This window comes from Rhinolophus sinicus, linkage group LG03, assembly GCF_036562045.2.
Source record: "Rhinolophus sinicus isolate RSC01 linkage group LG03, ASM3656204v1, whole genome shotgun sequence".
Classification (NCBI taxonomy): domain Eukaryota; kingdom Metazoa; phylum Chordata; class Mammalia; order Chiroptera; family Rhinolophidae; genus Rhinolophus; species Rhinolophus sinicus.
Window position 1 is genome coordinate 78,390,648 of NC_133753.1, and position 24,687 is coordinate 78,415,334.

The following is a 24,687-nucleotide window of genomic DNA, read 5'->3' on the forward strand; positions in this document are numbered from 1 at the left end:
GAGGTGATGAGTCCTGGAAAAACACACTTAAATAAAGTTTTTTAAAAAATGAAGTTGAGATGGTTTGTATTGCAGTAAAGTAACTATATCGGAATAAATTTCTAAGAATAATTAGAAAATGACAAATTTTCCTTCTAGAAGATTTTTTTTATTAGGAGGGTGGATTCTTTTTCTTTTTCTGTAATGAGCCATCAATTACTTTACAGAAGAAAAAAATTAAGTATGTATAGGTAATTAACTTACTGTGAAGGAAAGCAGTGATTTTTGTGCCAGTCTTGTTGCTGGGTTAGAGACCTGTTAACTCTTTCTAATGTTAACTCAGTATAATTTTACTGGATAAGCAACAAGTATAAGAAACTTAGAGATGACATCTAGAATGATATGACTATTGTAAACTCTTCCTTTGCTGTTAACATTTATTTTTTAATGTCTGGAATATCGCAGGACTTCTTTTGGTCAAAAATCATTGGCATGTTAAAACAGCAAACTGAACTAATTATTTGCTTTAGGCCAATTCTGCTTTATCTTAGGAATACATCTATTGACCTTTATTATAATTCAGTCAGAAAGTGTAGCTTTCTTTTTAGAAATATCTGTCATTAATGAGGGTTTACCTATATCTTAGGGGATTCTAATAGCCTGTTTATATTACCTTAAGAATGTGTGAATTTAAAACTTAATTCAAGATTTTTTTAATTTGACCATTGTTTTCATCTATTTTTGGTAAGGATTATGTCTTTTCATAAGTTTAAGTGATCATTAAGAGGCTTAAAGCAAATTACGACTGCTGATGTCAGATTAATCGACCCAAAAATGCAAAGTAGTAAACATCTCTGGTAAAGGTGAGCTTAAAAGTTTCTCTCTTAAAAATTTTTATCATGGAGTCACTATGATGATAGGTGCCTATAAATTACACAAATTCAACTAGACTTATTCATTGGGAAATAAAAAAAGCAAGAAAGAGAAAACAAGTTTAAAAAGAAACCCATATTCAGTTAATAACTCTGACCTCTAGAGTGAATGTGAGATAGGAAAACCTGAATCTGCCATTCTCCTCTGACTGAGTCGGTGTCATTCCCCTGGTATTTCTCATTTTGTAATATTCTTGGTCAAGCCAAACCTTTCATTTGATGCTTATCCCAAGGAAAGGCCATCTATTTCCACAGTGGAATACAAAAATGACTCTGGGACTTACTGAGGGATGACAAAATACTGTGCTTTATAGGTGATTTAGGAGCCCATCCAAGGTAATTTTCATTATATGTCATTATTGCCTCAGACGCTCACTTGGATACTCACTTAAGATGCAGCTCCACTGTACTCGGGTGCCTCAAATTTAACCTCATGCTTTTGGTCTAAATCTTTGAATAATTATATGACAACAAACAAAATAGTCTTCTCTTTCATGAAAGTAAAATTTTTTGTCGTGTCACTCTTTGTTTATTTCAGGCTGATTTGGAGCAATACAAGAAAGCTTTAACTGATGCAGGATGCAACCTTAATCCCTTACAATATATCAAACAGTGGAAGTAAGTTTTATTTTCTTTATAATTTTTATCATTTAAGAGAGTACAGTGGAAATTGAGTTCCAAAGAAAATGGCAGTGTTACTAAGAAAACTGAACAATGCCTTAATATTTTTTCTTTATTTAATGATATAAGTGTTTTCTTATCTGGCCCACCCTATCCACAAGTTAAAATTACATAAAATAGTGATGACTTCTTTCCTAGATATGATTATATTTTCTTCACTGATAAAATTAGAAAGTCAAAGGGGGTAAAGTTTTCGGTCAAATGTCTCAAAAACATTGAAAGAAAATTTTAGTTTCACTAGTAACCAGAGAAATGCAACTTAACATAATGCAGAGATTTAGAAAATGTGGTGCCAAGGATACAAGCAAATTAATTGGTACATTTATACTATGCTATTAGAAATATAAATTGTAATTTTGCAACAATTGATATAAAATGGATGGTATAAAACGGTTTTATTTTGTTTTGTTTTGTTTTTAATAAAATTCCTTTGACCTAGCACTTCTACCGTGTTTCCCCAAAAATAAGACCTAGCCGGACGATCAGCTCTAATGCGTCTTTTGAAGCGAAAATTAATATAAGACCCGGTCTTATTTTACTACAATGTAATACGGGGTCTTAATAAAATATAATTAATATAATATATAATATGATATAATATTGGGTCTTATATTAATTTTTGCTCCAAAAGACGCATTAGAGCTGATTGTCCAGCTAGGTCTTGTTTTCGGAGAAACACGGTACTACGACTTTATCCCAAAGAAGTATTTGGAGTTGTAAAATCTTAGAAGCAATTGTAATAATGAAATTTTGAAAACCAACCTAAATGTCCAACAATAGGATTGGTAAATGAATTATAGCATTTCCCATAAGATAGAATGCAATCGTCACTAGTAGTCATATTGTGGAGACTTATTTAATGACAGTGGGAAATATCCATGTTACACTGTAAGGTGAAAAAGTATTATAGTTTACCACACAATTCCTTCATTCGTGTGATAAATATTTCCTTTATCTCTCTGCCTAGGGACTTTTCTAGGCATCATGCATACAATAGTGAACGTGCTGTGGAGGGCGCACACTCTGATTGAATTTACATTTGTGTTGTGGGAATAATAAATCAAACAAGCTAACAAATGAACAGAATGATGTTAAACCATATTAAGTGACATAACACAAATAAAACTGAGTGATAAAAACTTAACTTGAGGGCGACAATTAAATTTGTTGAGATAGGGACAGTGTATGCGTAAGTGATATTTGACCCAAAACTTAGATGAAATGTTTTACAATCTGATCCCTATTATCTATTCATTTATCCGTGTGTATGTGTGTGTGTATGTGTGTGTGTGTGTGTGTGTGTGTGTTGTTTATGAACATACACTTATATACATATAATTACATAGCTCAAATGACATACACCTAAATGTTAATAGTGACTAACTATGAGTGGTAGAATTTTTCCTTTTGGGTATTTATCTTTATTTTCCAAGTTTTCTATAACAACATTACTGTCAAAACATTTCTTAAAACAATCGTTTTAAGACTACAAGATTGAATATGCTTTCTGATCTCAGCTATTTAAAAAAATATGCACAGCTTGAGAAACATGCCAAGTTGTTAACAGTAATTATCTCTGAGTTGTGACTTGATGAGTGCCTTTTATTATCTATACTTTTGTTTGTTTTTTTCAAATTTTCTTTTGACTGTGTTTTTATAATAAAAAACGAAATGCAACAAACCTTGTTTTAAAAAAGAGAAGCTGAAAACTTGTCTTTTCTAATTTTTATAATATACACTTCTACATATGGCTGTGTGGCATATGTCATTGTTTTTCAATTATGACTTAATGTGGAACTCCTTAATCAAACATTTGGTGTTATAAAAGGAAAGAGAGTCTTGCGCATCATCTCATATGGTTACAAAACTTTAATTTCTAGTTTGTAACTTTCTTTTTCCAATTATAAGAGTTATACCAGTTTGTTGAAGTAAATTTTAGAAAACTCAGGTATAAAGAAAGTAAAAATTTACCTGTAATCTCACCATCCAGAGTCTACAAGTAAACATTAGTGTATATCCTTTCACATGCATATTGCATATATTTTTGAAAACTGAGAAATCATTATTATAGTTTTTTTGCTATTTATTTCTTTATTTTAACATACGTATTTTTTAATTAGTTACATTCAATACTATATTAGTTTCATGTGTACAGTATGGTGACTATACATTTATATAACTTATGAAGTGATTTTCCCCCCATAAGTCTAGTACCCACCTCGAACAATACATAGTTATTAAAGTATTATTGACTATATTCCCTATGCTGTACTTTATATGCCCAAACTATTTCATAATTGCCAATTTTTACTTCTTAATCACTTTCACCTTTTCACCCAGCCCCCCAACCCTCCTCCCATCTGGCAACCATCATGAGTTTGTTTCTGTTTTGATTTTTCATTTATTTGTTTTTTGGATTCCACGTATAAATGAAATCATGGTATTTATCTTTCTCTGTCTGACTTATTTTTCTTAGCATAATACCCTTTACGTCCATCCATGTTATTACAAATGGTAAAATTCCATTCTTTTTATGGCCAAGTAATGTACCATTGTGTATATGTCCCACATCTTCTTCATCCAGTCTTCTATCGATGGACACTTAGGCTGCTTGCATATCTTGGCTATTGTAAACAATGCTGCAATGAACATATGGATGCACATGTCTTTTCAAATTAGTGTTTGGGGTCTCTTCAGATAAATGCCCAGAATGGAATTACTTCTTTGTCTCTTGTTATAGCCTTTGTTTGAAGTCTGTTTTGTCTAATACAAGTATTTCTACCCCATCTTTTTTCTTTGTTTTTATTTCCACTTGCACAAAATATCTTTTTCCATCCCTTTACTTTCGGTCTGTGTGTGTCTTTTGATCTGAAGTGAGTCTCTTGTAGGCAGCGTATGTAAGGCTTTTATTTTATTTTTCATTCAGCCACCCTGTGCCTTTTAATTAGAGCATTTAATCCTTATACATTTAAAATAATTATTGATAGGTATGTAGTTATTGCCATTTTATTCATTTATTTTATTTTATTTTATTTTTTTCTTACAGAAGTCCCTTTAACATTTCTTGTAATACTGGTTTGGTAGCGATGAACACCTTTACCTCTCCTTCGATTCTAAATGATAGCCTTGCTGGGTAGAGTAATCTTGGTTGTAGTAGGTCCTTGCTTTTCATCACTTTGAATATTTCATGCCAATCCCTCTGGCCTGCAAAGTTTCTGTTGAGAAATCTGCTGACAGTGTTATGGGAGCTCCCTTGTAGGTAACTAGCTGTTTTTCTCTTCCTACTTTTAAGATACTCTCTTTGTCTTTAACCTTTGGCATTTTAATTATAGTGTGTCTTGGTGTGGGCCTCTTTGGGTTCATCTTGTTTGGGACTCTCTGTGCTTCCTGGGTTTATATGTCTCTTTCCTTCACCAGGTTAAGGAAATTTTCGGTCATTATTTCTTCAAATGGGTTTTCAATCTCTTGCTGTCTCTCTTCTCCTTCTGGTACCCTCCTGATTCTTAACCACCATATGTGGGTGTGTGACCAGCCCGTTTTGCATCTCTACCCTGCCAGTTTTGACATAGTTCATTTATATCCTTAGTTATAGCAGTTCTATTCAGGTAGTCTTTAGGTCATTCTCAAGGGTAGTTGTTCTGTAACTTAGTCGTAATTTTGATGTGGTCATGGGAGGAGTAAGTGCAGTGTTTACCTATTCCACCATCGTCTTTACCAGAAGTCTTGATAGAGTTGTTTATTCTAGTTTTCCAATAATTTTCGTTGTACCAGTTTTTCATTGTCTTAAATAATTTTCAGTGGTATTATTTACTGTTTGCATAATTTTCAGCCATATAAATCTACTATATTCATCCCTTCTTTATTGTTTGGATATAGTTGTTTCTACGGAAAAATCCTTTTTTTTTTAAAGGCAGAAATTCCAGTCTACTGCTGAAAACAGTTGATTCACATCCTTTCTGAACAAGATTGTGATTTTTGTGTTTGGGATTTCTCTAATGGTATCAGCAGATTTTGTCCACATTGAAATAGAATATTTTTAGCATTTTAACTACTGCATCTTAGTGATTTCCTTTTTTAAAAAATTTTTATAAGATTTTCTTATATGTAGATAGACTTTTTTATTTACAAAAGTATTTGAAATAATTAAGAATCATTATAAAAGAATAATGATTCATATAAAAATGTTTGTGGTATGCTACTAAAATATGTTATAAAAAAGTATGTAAATATAATATTAATTTTGTTTTTTAATGTGTATGTGTTATATATGTATATGTCCAAAGATTAGAATATAAACAAAAATCATAACAGTGGTTATCTCAAAGAAGTGGGGTTCTTCTGGCAGCATTCTGTTTTCTGGATTCTCTTTAGTGAATATAGTCCCAGAAGGAAAATACTTTTGTTTTTTTTGGTACATAAATGTTCATATCAGATTTATTAATAGTAGGCAAAAAAACCTCTAGATGGGTTAATATCTATATTAATGGTTAATAAATTTTCTTATAACAATCAAAAACCACTCAGCAATAAAAAGAAACAAATTAATGACATATACAATATGGATGAATCTCAAAAACATTATTCCAAGTGAATAAGCCAGATGCCAAACAGAGCATACTATATGATTACATTTAAATTAAATTCTAGAAAAGGCAAAACTAATCTATATTGACAGAAAACATATCCGTGGTTGCCTTGGGCTGGGAGTTGGGGATTAACTGCAAAGAGCAGAAGGGAGCTTTTGGGGGTATTAGAAATCTTTTATATATTGATTGCGATAGTGATTACATAAGTTTTTATTAAAATGCATTGAACCATATACTTCAAAGCAAACACTTTATAATATGTAAATTATACCTCAGAAAAGCTGAATATTAACAGTTTTTTTCATTAAGATCATAATTTACTCCTCATTGATCAGTCTGTAGTACTTAACGACTTTCCTTCCTGAAATGCATGTTGGATTGCCTTCTACATCTCCAACAGTTTGGGTTTCCTTTATTTGCTTCTCTTTCTTGTCAAACTCATTCAATGCAATCAGTTCCCACTAATATAGTTTTACTTTCTAAGAGCTCACCTATCCTCGGAGTTATTTCACTACTGATAACTCTCAACTATCTATCTTTAACCCTGACATTCCTCCAGGATCCAGCAGCTGTACTATTCTACTAGTAAAGTCAACTCCTTATCTCCCAAATATACTATGTATCTTTATATTAGGCACCCAAGCTAATGATCACAGCGTCATCTCTGCTTCCTCTTCCTTTTTTGCTTGAACTTCCATCACCCCTATATCAGGTTAATTCCCAAGACCAGCTGATTATCTTTCAAAATGCTCTTTGTATCTTCCCTTTAGATTTCCACTACTCTCCATTACCAAATATCCAGACTGTTGTAATACCCTTATTACAGACCCAGAAGGAAAATATTTTTGAAAACACATCTTAAGTGTCATTGTTTTCCCCAGCCTTCAAAATTTTTATAGTTTAGATTCTAGACATTTAGAAAGACTTGAAAATAAATCAGTATATGCATTTAACTGTGTGGTATAGGATATAACTAAAAGGAAAAAATCATTAGGTAGTAGAATTGGAATAGTGTTGATGAAGAAAATGGTTTTGAGCTGAGTCTGAACGGAAATGTACAATTTTTGCTGGAAAAGAAGGCAGTAAGTTTATATCCATCCCCCAAAAGACAGCATGAAAAAAGGCATGTCTCTAGGAATGAGGGAGTATGGAATATGGGGAACAGTAAAGAGACTAAACGTAATCAGTACCTGATTGTTCTTTTAAGGTAGCAAGTCTGTTTCATGTTAATGATTGGAAAAATGAAAAGGAAAAGAAAAATCATGAAGTTTGGAAAATTAATGAATTTAGAGAATCTCAGTGTTTCAGTACTAATTGTACTGTATTTGGGCATTATTTTACATAGTTACAGATTATATAATCTAGGTTTATATCATTGTTTCTGTGCTAATTGTACTGCGACATTGTATTATATTGAAAAATTATTTTTCATTTCAAAAAATGTCTGCATAGTAAAACTTAAAGTTAGTCATTAGATACTTTAATACCATGATATTGAATGTATCTCTAGTCAGCTTTTAAATATAATTTTCTTATTTCCTAGGGCTTTTGCCAAGATGGCCTCAGCTCCTGCCAGCTATGGGAACACTACTGCTAAACCAATGGGGTAAATATTTTCAAATAGTTCTGATCTGATAAGTCCAAACCATAATTAGATTTTCATGCCTTAAAAACATACTGACACTTTGAATGCAGAATATTTTCATTGTGATACAGAATTAAAGTCAACATCTCTTTGTCTTCCTTAGTTTAAATTCTTATTTTAAAATGTAAGTTAATATATTTTACATGGTACGATGAGCTATTGGCTTCTTTTGCTTCCTTGTTTTTAAAACATTACATTTTTCATTTGCAAAAGATACATGAAGGTTAAAGCTATTTTACATCAGTATTGATGACTTAAGCTAGGCATTCAAGGCCTAGTTTCAACACAGACCTGGGCATACTGCTAAATAATAGGGAGGAAATCCCCAGGGCTGGGTACGACTTCTGACTCTAAAGAACCCTGTAGAATAGGCATGATTTTCAAAGGAACTAAACAAGGTCATTCTAACTACTCCTTTCCATAACATACCAGTTTTAAATTCCTAACTTAATTTTTATAGTTTAGAAAAAAAGAGCGAGGCCCAGAGGAAACCAGGTTTATCCTAGCCCATGCTGAGCTGCCAGTTTTAATGAAACAACTTCCAAACACAAAAGCACTTTGGCCTGAGGCAGGACCTTGTAAGAGCTTAACAGATTGAATCCAGCTGACCTCACCTTCAGACAGTGATCTGCAGGCTGACACACTCCCCCCAGAGTTGTCTGGTGCTAGAGAATTGCCTGAGAACCATCCATTCCAACAAAGATTATTTTCTGTTGTTTTGGTTAAAGAAAGGATTTTCATCTTGTCCATCTCTTCATTTCAGAGGGCAGTAGGGACAAGGTACAGAAAAGGAAAATATATTTGGAAAATTACTCTGATATATGTAATAAATAAACTATCCAGTTTCGTGTCTTAAAAAACTTATTGAATATTAATTAAAAGCCTTTTGATTTCTTATGGATTTTGTAGTTGATAATTTTGATAAAATGGGTTACAAGAAAATCTCAGGTGATTTAAAGGCTATCTAGCTTTCTGATATCATAATACAGGATTACCAATCTGTCTTACAAAGCATCCTTTGATCCCAAGTGAGAGACTCTTTTAGCGACAAATATAAACCTAACATGGCATATCATTTGTCGGTGCTGTTTTTGATGTTAGAAATTTAGACAACAAACATTCATCAAAATTGAGGTAAAATTCATTACATGTGTTTGTTGTGTTTCACATTTTTATATGATAGATTTTATGTATAGTGGGGGAGACTGTATACAATGCCACTAGCTACTATGATAAAGAGAATAGAGTAACTTTTGACCTACTCATTATACTTACAGGCATATGTATTTTCAATATCTTAGTGTGTTTTGAATTCCTAAAGCAACTTAATTTACTATCTTTAATTTTATTGTCTTAGCATTAAGGCAATCAGGAAAGCAAGCAATTCTCTTCAAATAATAATTTGCCTAAAAACTATAGCTAAGGGTAAGCAATTAAAATATTTTAAGGGCAGCTCTTTATTTTTACATTTTATTAATAATTATTGACCAGTCAGAGTATTTTATTACATTTTTATTGTTAAATAAAATTGCAACAGTGGAAATTCTCAGGTCACTTCTGTTTAGTGAAAACAAAGATGGTAGTTATGGAGGATATGAGCATGTGGTGTGTAATCAGGCAAATATATTATCTATAACATGTTGGAGAGATAATTTATACTTATTGTACCCTCTTTTGCCCCTAGTCTCTTATCACGAGTCATGAATACAGGATCACAGTTTGTGATGGAAGGAGTGAAGAACCTGGTATTGAAACAGCAAGTAAGTACACTTGTTAGAAAACATACTGGTAACTTTTGAGCATAAATGCTGACAGATTGATTGCTCAACTAGAGCAACTTTAAGATATATTCAAGTTATAAATATTAGGAATAAAATAAAATCAAGGGTCTTTTTTTGGTACATTTAAGAATATAAGGGTAATTTTACATGGGTCGTTCAGAGCTCTGTTATTGCTTTTTTTTTTTTTTCTTTTTAATGTGCTCATTTGGACTTTACTGTAGACACTTTTATTTTCCTTTGACTACTGTCAGGTTTGAGGAAGAACATTAATTGAAAAAGAACTAAACCTATCTAGGATGATTAACTGCTACATAATGCATATAATTTAAGTTTTGACGTATATTAACAGAATAAGCTATTGAACTTAATAGTAAATTAGAATAAATGAAACATTTTAAGTAGAATTCATGTTTTGGGATAATGAAACTGTAGCTTCATTTCACACTTCCTTAGTTTTACACATAGGACTTTTTTTTAATGATTTTTGTATTTCTGTTGTTTTTTTATGCTAATACATAGATATTCTGCTTCAAAGAGTCATCATTAATTGATTTGATTGTTTTCAAACAGAATGTGTTTTTTTACTTTCTATTACGGAAATTTTCAAATATACATTAGTTTCTCAGACTCTCCTGACCCCTTCACTAAGCTTCAACTCAAGATCCTGTTGTTCTTATTTTACCTTCCTCACCTATATTGTTGGTTTTTGTTTACTGGGATATTTTAAGGCAAGTCTGAGACATAATATTTCACACATAAATATTTCAATTTATAATGAGAGGGATTGTAAAGACCAAATTAAGAAAAGAGATAAAGCTAATTATGTTATTCAAATGTGAATATTAAGTGTTTACTTGTTTTCAGAAAAAAATGGATCTGTTCTTTCTCTGAACTTCCTTCATACTTTTATAGTGGGTACATGTGGTCTTTTGTATTGACATTATTTATTTTTGTTTTGCTTTTTTCCCCAGTTTTATTGAGCTACAATTGACATATAGTATTTTACTTCTTTGATGAATTCCTTGAGGGCAAGGAATTCTTTCCCCATCTTTGAATTTTCCATAGCACTTTACATAAAGTAGATATTTAATTCTTTATTTGAATAAGTAAATAACATTATAAAAACCATATAATATTAATAAAGAACAGTGAAAAATCCTAATTTGGTTTATTTAATTAAGAAGCTGATTTCAAACTTTCCTTCAGATACATTTCAGATTGCATTATTTCCTAAGTATTTAGGAATACTTTTAGCTTCATTATCACTCTTAGGAATCATTCTTAGTCCCTCCCATTCCCCCTCTCTCCTGGTAAGGAGCTACTGTTAAATACTTACTGTACACTGGCTCACAGTACTTTCCTGAGTCAGTTTACCTTCACTCCCTTAGGCTGAAAAAGGTGAAAAGGCACAGAAATAGGAAGTTGGGCACATTAGAGACCAACGTACTGTACACAGTTAAACTGTTTCCAGTTTAACATAATACCTCTTAAAGAAAAAAATTATTCATGACACTTGTTAAAGAGCAGTAAGGCAGACTTTATTCAGGGGGGCCATCGTAGAAGGTATCGGGACCACTGCAGTGGAGTCTTGCAGTTGGAAAGAGAGATTGGGCTTAACTCTAAATGCTTATAGGGAAACAGAATTTATGGCCAACGAGCAGGGTAGAGTCAGTGGATGGAAAATTACTAAAAGTAAACATCAGCGATAAAGAGGAATTCTGCTAAACCCACCTAACAAGATTCTTGCTGAAGGCAGGCCAGTGTGATCAGACATCACCTGGGAGATAGTGGAGGGTAAGGAACCTGATCAGATATCAAGGATGGGAGATTCTGGCTAAACTTAGCAGGATTCTTTCTGAAGTTGGAAAATGCAAAGACAGACACAAAAGTCCAAAAATCAAGGCCCAGTTGAAAGAGAGCTCAGAAGAGCCTGAGTACAGTTTCGTCAAGGAGAGTGTTTGTCATACCACTCTGTTTATTATCAACTCTCGACAGGATGGTTTTGTTATATAAGACAAAAGGGAAACCACAATTCCTAAGATATTATCTGCCTTTTTCTGAATAGACTGGATCTTGTATAACCACATGTAGTTAAATTTATTTTTCAGGAGAATTACATTATGTTTCTTAACATGTCACTTTTAGAAGGAAATCCCATTTATTAAGAGTCCCTGAACAAAGTATCCCTTACTACAAATAACTCATAGCATTGAGAATTACAGACTTAAATCTTTGGAATGATTATATTTATTTTTTGAACTTAATTACCTTATAGTCAAAACTTAAAAAGTAAAATTTTAGCTACCTTTTTTTTTTTTTTAATTCTGAATAGTAGAATTCAGGAAATACATTCAGTCAGCTTGAACATTTGGTTCTTGTGTTTATATTAAAAAGTTTCTGGCCAACACAAATATCAGAGAATAATGAAATAGCTTTAATTTTACTTGCCTCAGATCATCTTAAAAGTTTTTTTACTTGCCAACCTAGAAAAAGAAAAAGAAAGAAATGCGTATTTTCTCTCTGCCAAAGCGGCATTTTCCTTTGTGACAGTCCATTTTAGTAATAGTAAAATGTTCTATGGCCTAAGGAAAGTAAACTTCTTGTAAAATAGTAGTGTGTTATCTACAGTTATTTAAATAATCAGATTTAATGTTGCCTTTGTTGTATTATGAATATGAAGCCTCTAAGATACAAAACTGTTTTTTCCAGAACATCTCGTACAGTTCACAAAGGAAATATCAGTTCAAAGTGGGCAGAATACCATCCCAGTAGGAATAGACTTTGAATAGGCATAACAGTCACATAGTAAAATTTCTGTACTCCACGTGTTATTTTCAAAACAATGATAAAAATCATCAGACTGAAATATAACAATAGTATTTCTTATCTCGAGGCATGTAAGCATGTCAGAAGGCAATCTTCTGCCAATACCAGTATTACACATTTCGTGTTCAGAGGGGAATTTGTTCTGTAAGAAGACAATGCAATATGTCATTGAAAATTTGGAATTTATCCCAGGCAAAATAAAAATGGTCGGTAAAGTTCGTATGTATTCATTTCCCCATTTTTTAAAGAACACAAGTATCTTTTTGGCTTGGAAGAATATGCATTAGAAATGAAAGAACTTGGGTGGCCGGTTTGCTCAGTGGTTAGAGAGCAGCGCTCATAACAACAAGGTCGCTGGTTCAATTCCCACTTGGTCCAGTTAATTGCACCCTCCACAACTAGATTGAAAACAATGACTTGACTTGAAGCTGAGCTGCGCCCCCCACAACTAGATTGAAACAATGACTTGACATGGACACACTGTTCCCCAATATTCCCCAATTAAAAAAAAAGAAATTTAAAGAAATGAAAGAAATCTGTTAGGTCATTTAATCTCATACATTTTCACAAACTTCAGGTTACTCTGTTTTCAAAGAAACAATTCTCAGGAAATGAAGAAAACTAACAATGGGAATCTTAAGTGATCAAAACAAAAACTTGCAATTACTAGTACAAAAAAGCACATATCCAACAAAGTAAAAAGCCAAAACATGTATTTTTACTAAAACCTGGATACACCCACATGTTAAAAGGACCTTTTGCTTTAGAATTGTATTTTTCTATGGAAACTTTGAGCCGTGAATACCAAAGGTATTTGCATCTATGACACCATTTGCAGAATACTTAATCTTAGAATGTGTTTAACTGAAAGGTAAGCATACTTAACTATAAAATGATTAGGTTGTTTTGATGATAGAGAAGAACTTTAGTTTTGTTATTCTTATCATTTAACAAAATATTCATCTCTTCTACAGAATCTACCTGTTACTCGTATTTTAGACAATCTCATGGAGATGAAGTCAAACCCTGTGAGTAGCATATAACATTGTATTTGGAAATTCTTAAATGCACCCACTGTATGAAAGGCGATGAAATCTGAGATCGTTGTGGGTGTAACCATAGCAGACTACACGAGGGAAGGGAGGGAGTCCATGTTCTCAAAGAGCAGTTTTTAGCCATTATCACAGATAATGGGAATTGGTTTTCTCAGCTGCTGGAACCACTCTGGCCAGCTCTCATTCAAATTAAGTGTAGCTTATATTCTATATGTATAATTAAATGTAAAATATATCCTAAGGAGCAAGTTTCTATAAATGAATAAGACTAGTAACTGAGCATCAGCTGGTATAAGAGTACCAGACCAATTTAATTTTCTGAAAATTAAATTAGTAATGCACAGTGAAATTTTTAAGTGCATTTTGTCAGGTGAGACTAAATTCTTTACAGCTGAAAAGTAAATTGAGAGTAAAATTGTTGGGTAAATAGACAAATGAGTAAATATTGTTAGCATTTACTTTAAGGACTGGGTTTCCGAACTATCTGTTTACAATTCAAGAAAGGAATGTAAAAATTACCACAATCTGTTTCATAGATAGGCCAGCTTGTTACTGTGGCAACTGGAGCATGGGTATCGTCAGGAGTCTGGAATCAAGAAAGCAGCATGATCCTGTTTCCAGCAAAACCCTAGTTTGGATTGATCTGGATCATTGTAGACTTGGCAGCGAGGCTTAGGGTCCCAGGCTGAGAACGAGTGAGAGCAGAATTTTCAGATTAATGTGTCATTTTTTGTAATTGCTGAAACATGAGTAATAATATTAAAGGAAATTAACAAAAAATTGTATAATCTATGTAGTAAGAGTTCCCCAAAAGGGGCCGTTACAATTATGAAAGGAACGAGAAAATTGTCTGCAATAATAAGCTAAAAAGAATTGGATTCTTCCACCTGGGAATCGATAGAAAGTAGTTGGTATATACAGTGTAGTATAATAGACTTTGGTAATGCATCCTAGACTATATGGAGGAACTCACTTGAAAAGCCTGCAAGAAATATATATTTATGACTAATTATCTTATAGACTACTACTTCGTAATAGGGAGTAAATATCTGGAAGATATCCCAAATAATAATAAAGAATAAAAGTATAAATAAATGCAAAATTTTAGACAAATGCCAAATCTACAAGGAGTATTTTGTTACTGTCCCCAATCTTGAAGATGAGATGATAAATAATGACAAAAGCGCTAATGGATAACATTTACTACAAACTTAGGTGCCAGGAACCATTCAAAGCATTTTTAACATATTATCTCATCTAATCCTTATTAGAATCTTATAAGAAAAAATACTATTTTATTCTCATTTTATAGATGAAAAAACTGTGGCAATAAGGGCAATTAATTTGCTCAGGGACACAGCTAATAAATGTCATAACTTGGCAGGCTACATTTTTCACCACTGTGCTGTATTAATGAGGGCAAGAACCATGACCTTCATGGAATCACAGAACTGTAGAGTTTTAGGAAACATTACAAGTAATTTTAACAATGGAGAAGAGGAAACCAAGAGATGTTAAGGGACTTTTCCTGTCACAATATTATTAGTAGCAGAATTGGAACCCAAACCCTGCTACTTCTGGATTCCTGCCTACTGCTCATCCCACACACATGCCTTCCTCAACAGTCTCTCAGTCAGACACAGGGATTTGCTAAATTGTGGGTCTTACTCAGATGTTTCGCTAAGTTGCGTAAGTTCATTTATCAGTCCTATTGACCTTCACTTTGTAACTGAAGGAACATTACTACAGACATATTTTTTAATTAATTAGAAAAAGTAAATTTTTTCTGCTTTGGGAGCATTTTTTCATCTATCTACTGGATGAGGCAGCTGCTTACACTCTCTCTGATCTCTTTCCTGTTGGCAGATAAATTGATTTAGAGGCATTGAAGAGATTAGCAAAGTGTACTAAATTAGATTTGGCTAATAATCTTGAATGTATCTTATCTCAAAAGGCTTTAAAACACTGTAAGCTAATTCTAGGTGCATTCTTATCACTTACATTTGTTAATTAAACGTTCTCCTTTGATTTGTCTTGATTGAATAAATTGAAAGAGATTAAGGTGGTATCAGATAGGTTTTATCTTGCCATGTAAATCTAGTCAGTAGTATTTTCCTCGAGCAAAGTGTTAAGGGATTCTGACACTACATTAGGGTTCACTGAGAGTTCTATGATTGATTAGCACCACTATTGAGTACAGGACTAGATAGTGGCAAAACATGCTTTGTTTGTCATCAATCAGGTTTGGGTAGGGCCATTCACACTCCAGAAAAGAATGAGTTCCTTTGGCTTATTGGGCCATGGATGGAGAGGGAGGCAGAGATTAGGAAATGATTACATCATAAGCAGGAAAGCAGTACTTTCCAACTCCTTTAATATCAATAAGCTAGTTTACAATTTACAATAGAGGCCCAAAACCCCTTCTGAAATCTAAAAAGTTGTGAAAACTAAAAGATTTTGTATAACTCATCTGGTGGCAAAACCTAACCTTAACTAAATTTAAGGCTCTTTATAGTTTTTATTTATCCTGCTTTATTTTAATATTCATCTATTTAGGCACAGAAACATTAATGTGTTAGATGATGGAGTGCTGCCCCCTGGGAGTGTTACATTACATACATTTATGCACAATATTATCTAAATTTTTTTAAATTCAGAATTCCAAACTACATCTAACTGCAAATGTTTCAAATAAGAAGGATTGTGAACCTGTATTAGGTATTCTGTATTTTCATTAAAATCATGGACATATAAAGATAATATAATAAAATTCTAAAACCAAAAATACTTAATTAAGTACATTAGCTTATAAAACATGTATTTTCAAGACGCAGTGTAGCATAGTGATGAAGAGCTGGGTCATTAAAACTACACTGCCTGGGCGCAAATCCTGGAGTTAACATACTTACTAGTCTTGTGATCTTGTGACCTAAGGAAAATTATATAACCTCTCTGTACCCCAGTTTGTCCATCTGAAAAATAGGGATAATAATAATAATAATAATAATTACTACTTTATAGATGTTATGGGGATTGAGTAGTTTCATCTAAAGCACTTCAAATAATGCTTAAGATGTAAGTGCTCAGTAAATAAATGATGGTGGTAACACTCTACCAAATTAACTAGAGTCAAATTAAAATAAATTACTCTGAGCCAAACTGTACGTTACTAAAGAGAAACTCCATAATCATGGTAAAATTCTATTTTTTTAATAGGAAACTGATGACTATAGATATTTTGATCCTAAAATGCTGCGGAGCAATGACAGGTAAGCAGCTCTTGTGTAATTGTAAGTTTCTCCACCCCTGCCAAGAATAACAATTGGTTTTTGTTATAAATTAATAACTGCTTATTACTAAAAATTCAAACTATATAGAAAACTGGTAAGTAAACTGTATGTATAATCTCATTACCCAGAGATAATCACTGGTAATTATACTTAGCATTTTGGTGCTTTTTCTTCCGAGCATATACACACAAAAAATAACTTTAGATGGTATTTGTTTTGTTTTTAGTGAAATGATAGCAGTATTAGAAACTATCTGGGGGAGATGAAAATTTGGATTATGTGAATTTTAAAATAAATGTTTTTATTGGACCAAATGAAAAGATGGGAGCTTTGTTAGAGACCAGTTATTTTGTTTTTCTTTTTTTCCTGTGTGGTCCATATAATTAATCAAAGCTGCTGTGGATCACTGTAAATACTTCTTTATGGCAATGAAACATTCTACAAATAATTTCTACATTTTATGACAAAAATGGTGTGGTAAGGTATTTGTTTACTTTAATATGGATATTAATTTTCAAGACTTAATTCATGATGGTTTGAAAAGTAGCCTACAAGATAGAGAGAAAGAATAGGCAGAAGTTGGAGGGGAAAACCCTTCTTGGCATGATTGGGTAAAGCGGGTTTCTTGCCTCTACCGTACTTTTGGGACCTTTGGAACTTCATCTGTACTTAACCCAGGCTTTCACATTTCTGTAGGTAGTCAGGATAGATCATCTAATCACTAGATAGTTGATTATTAGATTGTTTTGGTACATTAAAAGGTTATTCTCTTTTCTGAACTCACCGGAAATATTACCAAAGTCGCAGAAGCAGCTGCTTGATAGCTGCAGCTGGCAAGAAGGAATTTGATAAAGAATAAATTATAGAAAGAATGAGAAGTAACAACTCCAGTGGGTATGGGGCTTCTTTTTGGGATGATAAAAATGTTCTGGAATTAGACACTGATGATGGTTTTACAACTCTGTAAATATACTAAAAACCACTGAGTGTACACTTGAAAACAGTGGGTTTTATAATTCTTTTCCTATCTGGATATTCTGCAGCTTACATTTTCTTCCTTCCTTGCCATTTGCATATGGCTAACAAATAGATATATTTTGCTTCTTAGAAACTTACTGAGGAACTCTTTTAATCCTGCTTGTAGTTTATGTATGATAATGATGTATAATGAGGAAGAATTAGCATTGATAAAACGGAGGCGCTCAGAGTTTCATTTTTAATAGAGTCATCCTTCTCCTGAGCTATTACATTACACTTAGATCTTGGTTATTAATAACTAGTAATACTGTGCTATTTAAGTCTCACCTGTCTTCATTCCACGTCTACTCCTAGAGGAACTTAAAGCACTCTAAAAGGAAATTAAATACTGATGAGGTATTTCCATCAGGTGGGTTTCTGGTGCCTTCTATGGAATATTCAGACAGACCATAAAAATGAGGGAAAGATGATAGAACTGTAGAATCAGCCTCTGAGTAATTAAGGGTGGTTATAATAGCTCTTTTCTCTCAGGTGAGATTTTTAAAAATTACTTCTTAGTAAAAATTACTAAGTCGTCTTTGTACAACCTATTTTAGCACTCAAAACAAATATATATCTAACTCACAAAAGCTTTGAAAAATGTCTTTATTAAAAGACCTCTTAGACACCAAGGAAGTATTTTTTAATATATTATAAATATATAAATATATATGTCATATATGTAATGTTAATATATACTGACATTGTATATAAGGAAATATGCTGCAGCAAAATCTAGGTCCTTCCTCCCATCCCCCCTCTTTTCTAAATTGTTATCCTTCTCATTTATGTGTTTACATAGTTTTTTCATAAATGTAAATAGCCACAAACTATAATATTAAGTATCATAAAAAAATGTACATAATTTACCACTAAAATATATACTTTATCAGCTCACTTTGTACCCCAATTTCCATTCCTTACGGGCCTGCTGCTTAACCTTTCCTTCTCCCTCTCAATCTTCTCCTAGAATTTTATTTTAAAGTCCAATTGGTTGCCTCGTTTCCTTTTTACGCTAAGACACATACCTCTTCTATCTTCATCCTCTGCTTCCTAACTCCTTACCTGGCTACACAGAACTAAAGGACCCACCCTCAGAAAGTGAAGGAGGGAGAATGTTAAATACATATTAGGTTGGTGCAAAAGTAATTGCAGTTTAAAATGTTAAAAATTGCAAAAACCGCAATTACTTTTGCACTAACCTAATATTTCACTCTGTGTGTGTGTGTGTCTGTCTGTCTCTGTGTGTGTGTGTGTGTGTGTGTGTGTGTGTGTGTGTGTGTTCCCCATGCCTAGCCTATTTTATCCATCAGAAGAGCCTTGGGTGAAATTCTCATTATGGTTTTCTTTGTTACAGCTCAGTTCCAAGGAACAAAAATCCATTCCAAGAGGTAAGTTTCGTATAAAAATTCTCTGCCCCTGAAGAGGAAAGATGAAAAGGTGAGCAAGCAGTTAAGAATTTCTTTGTCCTAAACTTGGCTTTCTTACGATAACTCTATGGCAACCTTGATAAATCCAATTCTGTGCACTCAAGATTGTTTAAAAAACAATTCTTAGCAACTGTATTTTTCTGATTTATAAAGCTGCTTATATTGAGAATCGTTTAAGCTCAAAATAACTGACACAAAATTAAGTAATTCATAGAAAAAAAAGTCTTTGGTTGCAGGGAAAGTTTTATATGTATACAGCTTCTAAAATTAGATTCCAAACTTTTGTGAAGGTATCATGACTATGTTTTCATTTGAAAGAAGTTTCTCAATGAAATACAGTCAAGAACATACACTGGAAATTATATAAATGCTAAGTTTTCTGTTTTCTGTTTTTTCTGCCTACAATGAATACCTCAAATTCAAAAATGCTTTTTAGAGAAAGCCCTTTGGAGTATTTGCAATTTCTTATCTGAATAATGAGGTTTATTTTCCTCTAAATTGTTGCTGAAAAATCTCTATCTCACTTACCACTTAATGGACAATATAAATTTATAAATTTATGAACTTTTTAGACACAAATTTCTTGAAATTGAAGTAGCATCAGGCACGTAGAATGTGACCATTTGCTAGCTAGTATTTTTTAACCTAAGTTGTAGAATATGCTCCAACCTAAAAACCATGATGCTTGAAAGTTAAAATACTGTTTTCACTATTTCTTTTATTACCTATTTTGTTTCTGTTTGCATTTTTAGGCAATTGTTTTTGTCGTGGGAGGAGGCAACTACATTGAATATCAAAATCTTGTTGACTACATAAAGGTACATCTTGGCCTTTTTATTCTTTTATTATTTGACATTTCACAGTTGTCCTGTCTTTAGAATACCAGCATTCTCTGGGACTCGCCTGATTCTCAAATAACCCCTTTTCCAGAGGTAGTTTAAAAATCCTGCATATAGGGAAAGCTGTCCATATGATCATTGTTTTTTTATTCCTATCACATTCATTTCTGGCCTAACATTGTACTTGATCTGAAAAATAATGTATCTTATTAACGTAATGCACTTTACAGCTATCTGTCTTAATTTGACTTCAGAGACCTCAAGTAAGCCTCTGTGCCAAAAGAGTCTCCCTTGGTGAACGATTTACCAAACATATTTACTTGAATAATAATCATTTTTCTCCCATCCCGTTGGCTTCAGTCAGCAACGTACTTCTAACAAATTTAGAGTGTCCGCTTTTTCAGCAAATAAGAGCTTTAGAGGTCGTAAGTTAGCAGTAAGTACTATTCAAAGCTGACAGCCACAGAGAGTAACAGACAACTACCGTGTTTCCCCCAAAATAAGACCTAGCCGGACAATCAGCTCTAATGCGTCTTTTGGAACAAAAATTAACACAAGACCCAGTCTTATATTACATTATATAAGACCTGGTATTGTATTATATATTATATTATATTATATTATATTATATTATATTATATTATATTATATTACATTACATTATATTATATTAAAGACCGTCTTACATTATAGTAAAATAAGACCAGGTCTTATATTAATTTTTGCTCCAAAAGACGCATTAGAGCTGATTGTCCGCCTTGGTCTTATTTTTGGGGAAACACGGTAAGAGAAGAATATAAAGGAAAGGATGTAACCTGAAGAGCAAAAACGCCATTTAAAATGCTGGGCCAACAGAATTAGTGATTCTTAGAATGACATTTTGTAATCTTCCTGTATTCACTTAACATTAAATAATGATCATTCGTCATATCCTATGTCATGTAAGGCTTTAATAAAGGTAGAGATTTGGATACAGCAAGAGAAAAACAAACATAGGCAGATGCCACAGAGCTTCAACCAACCAGGCAAACTCCCAGGATCCTGTCTCCGTTGCACAGGACATGCTTCATCTTCAGAATGTAAACCACCAAGATCCGTGTCAGATACCTTACACTGGAGTACATCCATCTTGTACAAGGAGGGGTCTTTTATAGCCCTCTCTAGTCATACAGCCAGAACCAGGCTGTATGACCAGGTTCAAAAGCAGAAACCAGGTGCAAATTGTCAGACTGTCCAATTTCTATAAGCAATGCTGACAAGCTAATACAGGTTTCACCTTGTCTGTCTGTGACCCTTGCACAGGACTTGCTTAACCATTCATTGGTCTGTTTCATTCAGGTTTGACCAATTTCCAACAACATGACTGGTTCTAAGCATTCCCAGGAACAAACACAGGGTTGCCACAGACTGGCTGAAGTTAATCCCGTACTTACACATTCCACCCACCCCATCTTTGGTTAAGCTTTCTTAGTTACGCTTGTCAGCATTCTTCTTTCTGCATCTTTCTTTTATATGTATAGGAAGGAAAAACAAGGATAAACATCAAAATACTAATCATTTGCACAGTGTCGTGACAGAAGTGCAGGTATAACTTTAAAGAAACATTGCAGTTTACCAAACATTCCAGTGCAAACTAGAACTAGTCAGGCACGCAGCAGATATTTTCATGTCCCTGTATCCAGCCACCTTTCTAAACAGACCCCACTTAGGTTAATAATTACACGGTGGTCTTTGGCCCTGTTGTGGAGCAAATCCTTTTGTATGCATTTGAGCAGCAACAATTCTTTTTTTTTTTTTTTTTAATTGGGGAAGGGGAACAGGACTTTATTGGGGAACAGTGTGTACTTCCAGGACTTTTTTCCAAGTCAAGTTGTTGTCCTTTAAATCTTAGTTGTGAAGGGTGCCGTTCAGCTTCAAGTTGTTCTTTCAGTCTTAGTTGTGGAGGGCGCAGCTCAGCTCCAGGTCCAGTTGCTGATGCTAGTTGCAGGGGGCGCAGCCCACCATCCCTTGCGGGAGTCGAACCGGCAACCTTATGGTTGAGAGGACACGCTCCAACCAACTGAGCCATCCCAGAGCTCAGCGGCAGCTCAGCTCAAGGTGCTGTGTTCAATTTTAGTTGCAGGGGGCGCTGCCCACCATCCCTTGCGGGACTCGAGGAATTGAACTGGCAACCTTGTGGTTGAGAGCCCACTGGCCCATGTGGGAATCGAACCGGCAGCCTTTGGAGTTAGGAGCACAGAGCTCTGACTGCCGAGCCACCGGGCCGGCCCCAGCAACAGTATTCTAATTTTGCCTCTCAGAAGGGATCCTTTGGAATATATAAAACCTGCAAATTGAGAACCTATAAAAGAAAAAGAAACATTAGAATTATTCTAAGTGTTTATCCCCTCGATGTTATTAGCAACATCAGGACATCACATGAATAACCGCAGAGTAAATCTTCCTTAAACCTCCCAGGACCTATCTTGGACCTTCAGCTTCAAATCAAGGTGACCTTCAAAGGGGGTGATTTCTGCTGGCCTTACGGGCAATCTGTAAATACCGCTAAGAGTATTATTCTCTTGCTCTCAGCTTCTTACAAGGTAATTGGTTTCTTGCTGATTGTCAAGACTTCTTTTCATTTGTCATTAATTTTTACCCAGAGCTTGCCCCTGGTTTACAAGACCATGATTCAGTGAGATGACTGATTTATAGAGCTGGCGGCACTAGGAGCCTGGCTGGTGCTTTCCCCTCATCCATTCCCAGTCATGTGAAGGAAGGTTGGATAAATGTGAGAGTATACAACTGTCTTGTCCACTGCTCAGGAAGGATGCAGAAACCACTAATCTCACTTAAAACAAGTGAAAAGAAGGAACAGCCCATTCCATCATTCCTCAGGCAGGTTTAGAGGTGTGGTCTTTGTGTCATGTTTGCAATTGCTCCTTCCCTCAGAACATGTAAATATAATTCATGTCCCTATACTACAGGATCAGGCAGAGAAAAAGAAAAATTTTTAGAAATGAAGAAGAAATTTTTGTTCCTGTGTTATCAGCCCAGTTCCTCCCTCCGTTATTTTTCCTGTGGTACTGCAACAATCTGTCCATTGTTGATCCTCCCTTTAATTACATGCCTTCTGTTCCATCATGCAAGCCACTCTAATGTTTCTCATTAGAAAGAGATGTGCCCAGTTTAGCAAGTGGGTGTTTTAAATGTTCAGTTTTCAGTCGGTCCATTACTTTGTGTTAGGTATGTGATAAGTCAGTCTACTGTATATGATGCTTCTTAGCTCACTGTGGAACCGCACCTGCAGCAAAATCAGTTTATCAAGTGATATATAAAAAGGGAGTCCAGATTGAAACAGTTTCTGCTGTGGCGTCTAACAGTGTTAAACGTATTTGTTTCAGTGACCAGGTATACAAATCCAAAATGAGCATTTATTCTATTGCTGTCTACCTGGAACCATAGGTAATCAGCTAGTATAATTCTGTGCAAACATGTATTTTCATTTCTCTTAGGAGTGGAATTGCTGGGTCATTGTAACTCTGTTTAACCTGTTGAGGAACTGGACTTTTTCCAAAACGACTGCACCATTTTACATTCCTACCAGTAGTGTGTGACGGTCCTGATTTCTCCACATCATTGCCAATACTTGTTACTTGACTTTGATGCTGGCTATCCTAGTCAGTGTGAGGTGATAGCTCATTGTGGTTTTGATGTGCGTTTCCCTAATGATGAGTGGTGTTGAGCATCTTTTCATGGGCTTATTGGCCTTTGTATATCTTCTTTGGAGAAATATCTATTCAGATCCTTTGCTCATTTTTCAATTGGTTTATTTTGCCTTTTTATTATTGAGTTGTAAGAGTTCTTTATGTAATCTAGATACATGTCCCTTATCAGATATATGACTTGTAAATAATTTCTCCTGTGGGTTATTTCACTTTTTAAATGGTGTTCTTTAAAGTACCAATTTGTTTTGTGTGTGTGAAGTCTAATATGTTTTTTCCTTTTGTTGCTCATGTTTTTGGTGTCATATCTAAGAATCCTTTGCCAAACCCAAGGCCATGAAGATTTACCCCTATGTTTCTTCTAGTGATTTTATAGTTTTTACTCTTACATTTAGGTCTATGATCCATTTTGAATTAATTTTTGTATATAGTAGGAAGTAAGGTTCATTCTTTTGCATATAGCTATCCAGGTTGTCCCAGGATAAATGTCCCCATTTATTGAAAAGACCATTTTTTTCCCTATTGACTAGTGTTGGCAGCCTTGTTGAAAATCAGTTGACTACAGATACGGGTTTATTTCTGGACTCTCAAATCTAGTGATGGATCCTGAGGTCTGTCCCTGAGCCAGCACCTATTGTGTTCATTACCATTGTTCTGTAGTAAGTTTTAAATTCAGGATGTGAGAGTCCTCCTACTTTGTCCTTCTTTTCCAAGATTATCTTGGATTTTCTGGGTGCCTTGGAATTTCATATGAATTTTACAATCAGCTTGTCAACGTCATTTGGGATTCTGATAGGATTGCCTTGAATCTGTAGATCAGTTTGGGGAATGTTTTCACTTAACAATGTTAAGTTCTTCTGATCCATGACATGGATATTTTTCCATTTATTTAGATATTCTTTCATTTCTTTCAATAACTTTA

The 24,687-nt window shown here is 33.9% G+C and overlaps 1 protein-coding gene across 1 annotated transcript in view; it reads left to right on the plus strand.

The window, feature by feature from the left end:
* SCFD1 (sec1 family domain containing 1) overlaps nt 1-24,687 on the plus strand; it is a 96,658-nt gene that overhangs the window by 62,356 nt on the left and 9,615 nt on the right. The window contains exons 17-23 of the mRNA XM_019754524.2: nt 1,450-1,529; nt 7,722-7,784; nt 9,508-9,583; nt 13,405-13,458; nt 16,702-16,754; nt 19,150-19,183; nt 19,975-20,040. Coding sequence (XP_019610083.2) covers nt 1,450-1,529; nt 7,722-7,784; nt 9,508-9,583; nt 13,405-13,458; nt 16,702-16,754; nt 19,150-19,183; nt 19,975-20,040 — 426 coding nt within the window. The remainder of the gene's footprint in view (nt 1-1,449; nt 1,530-7,721; nt 7,785-9,507; nt 9,584-13,404; nt 13,459-16,701; nt 16,755-19,149; nt 19,184-19,974; nt 20,041-24,687) is intronic.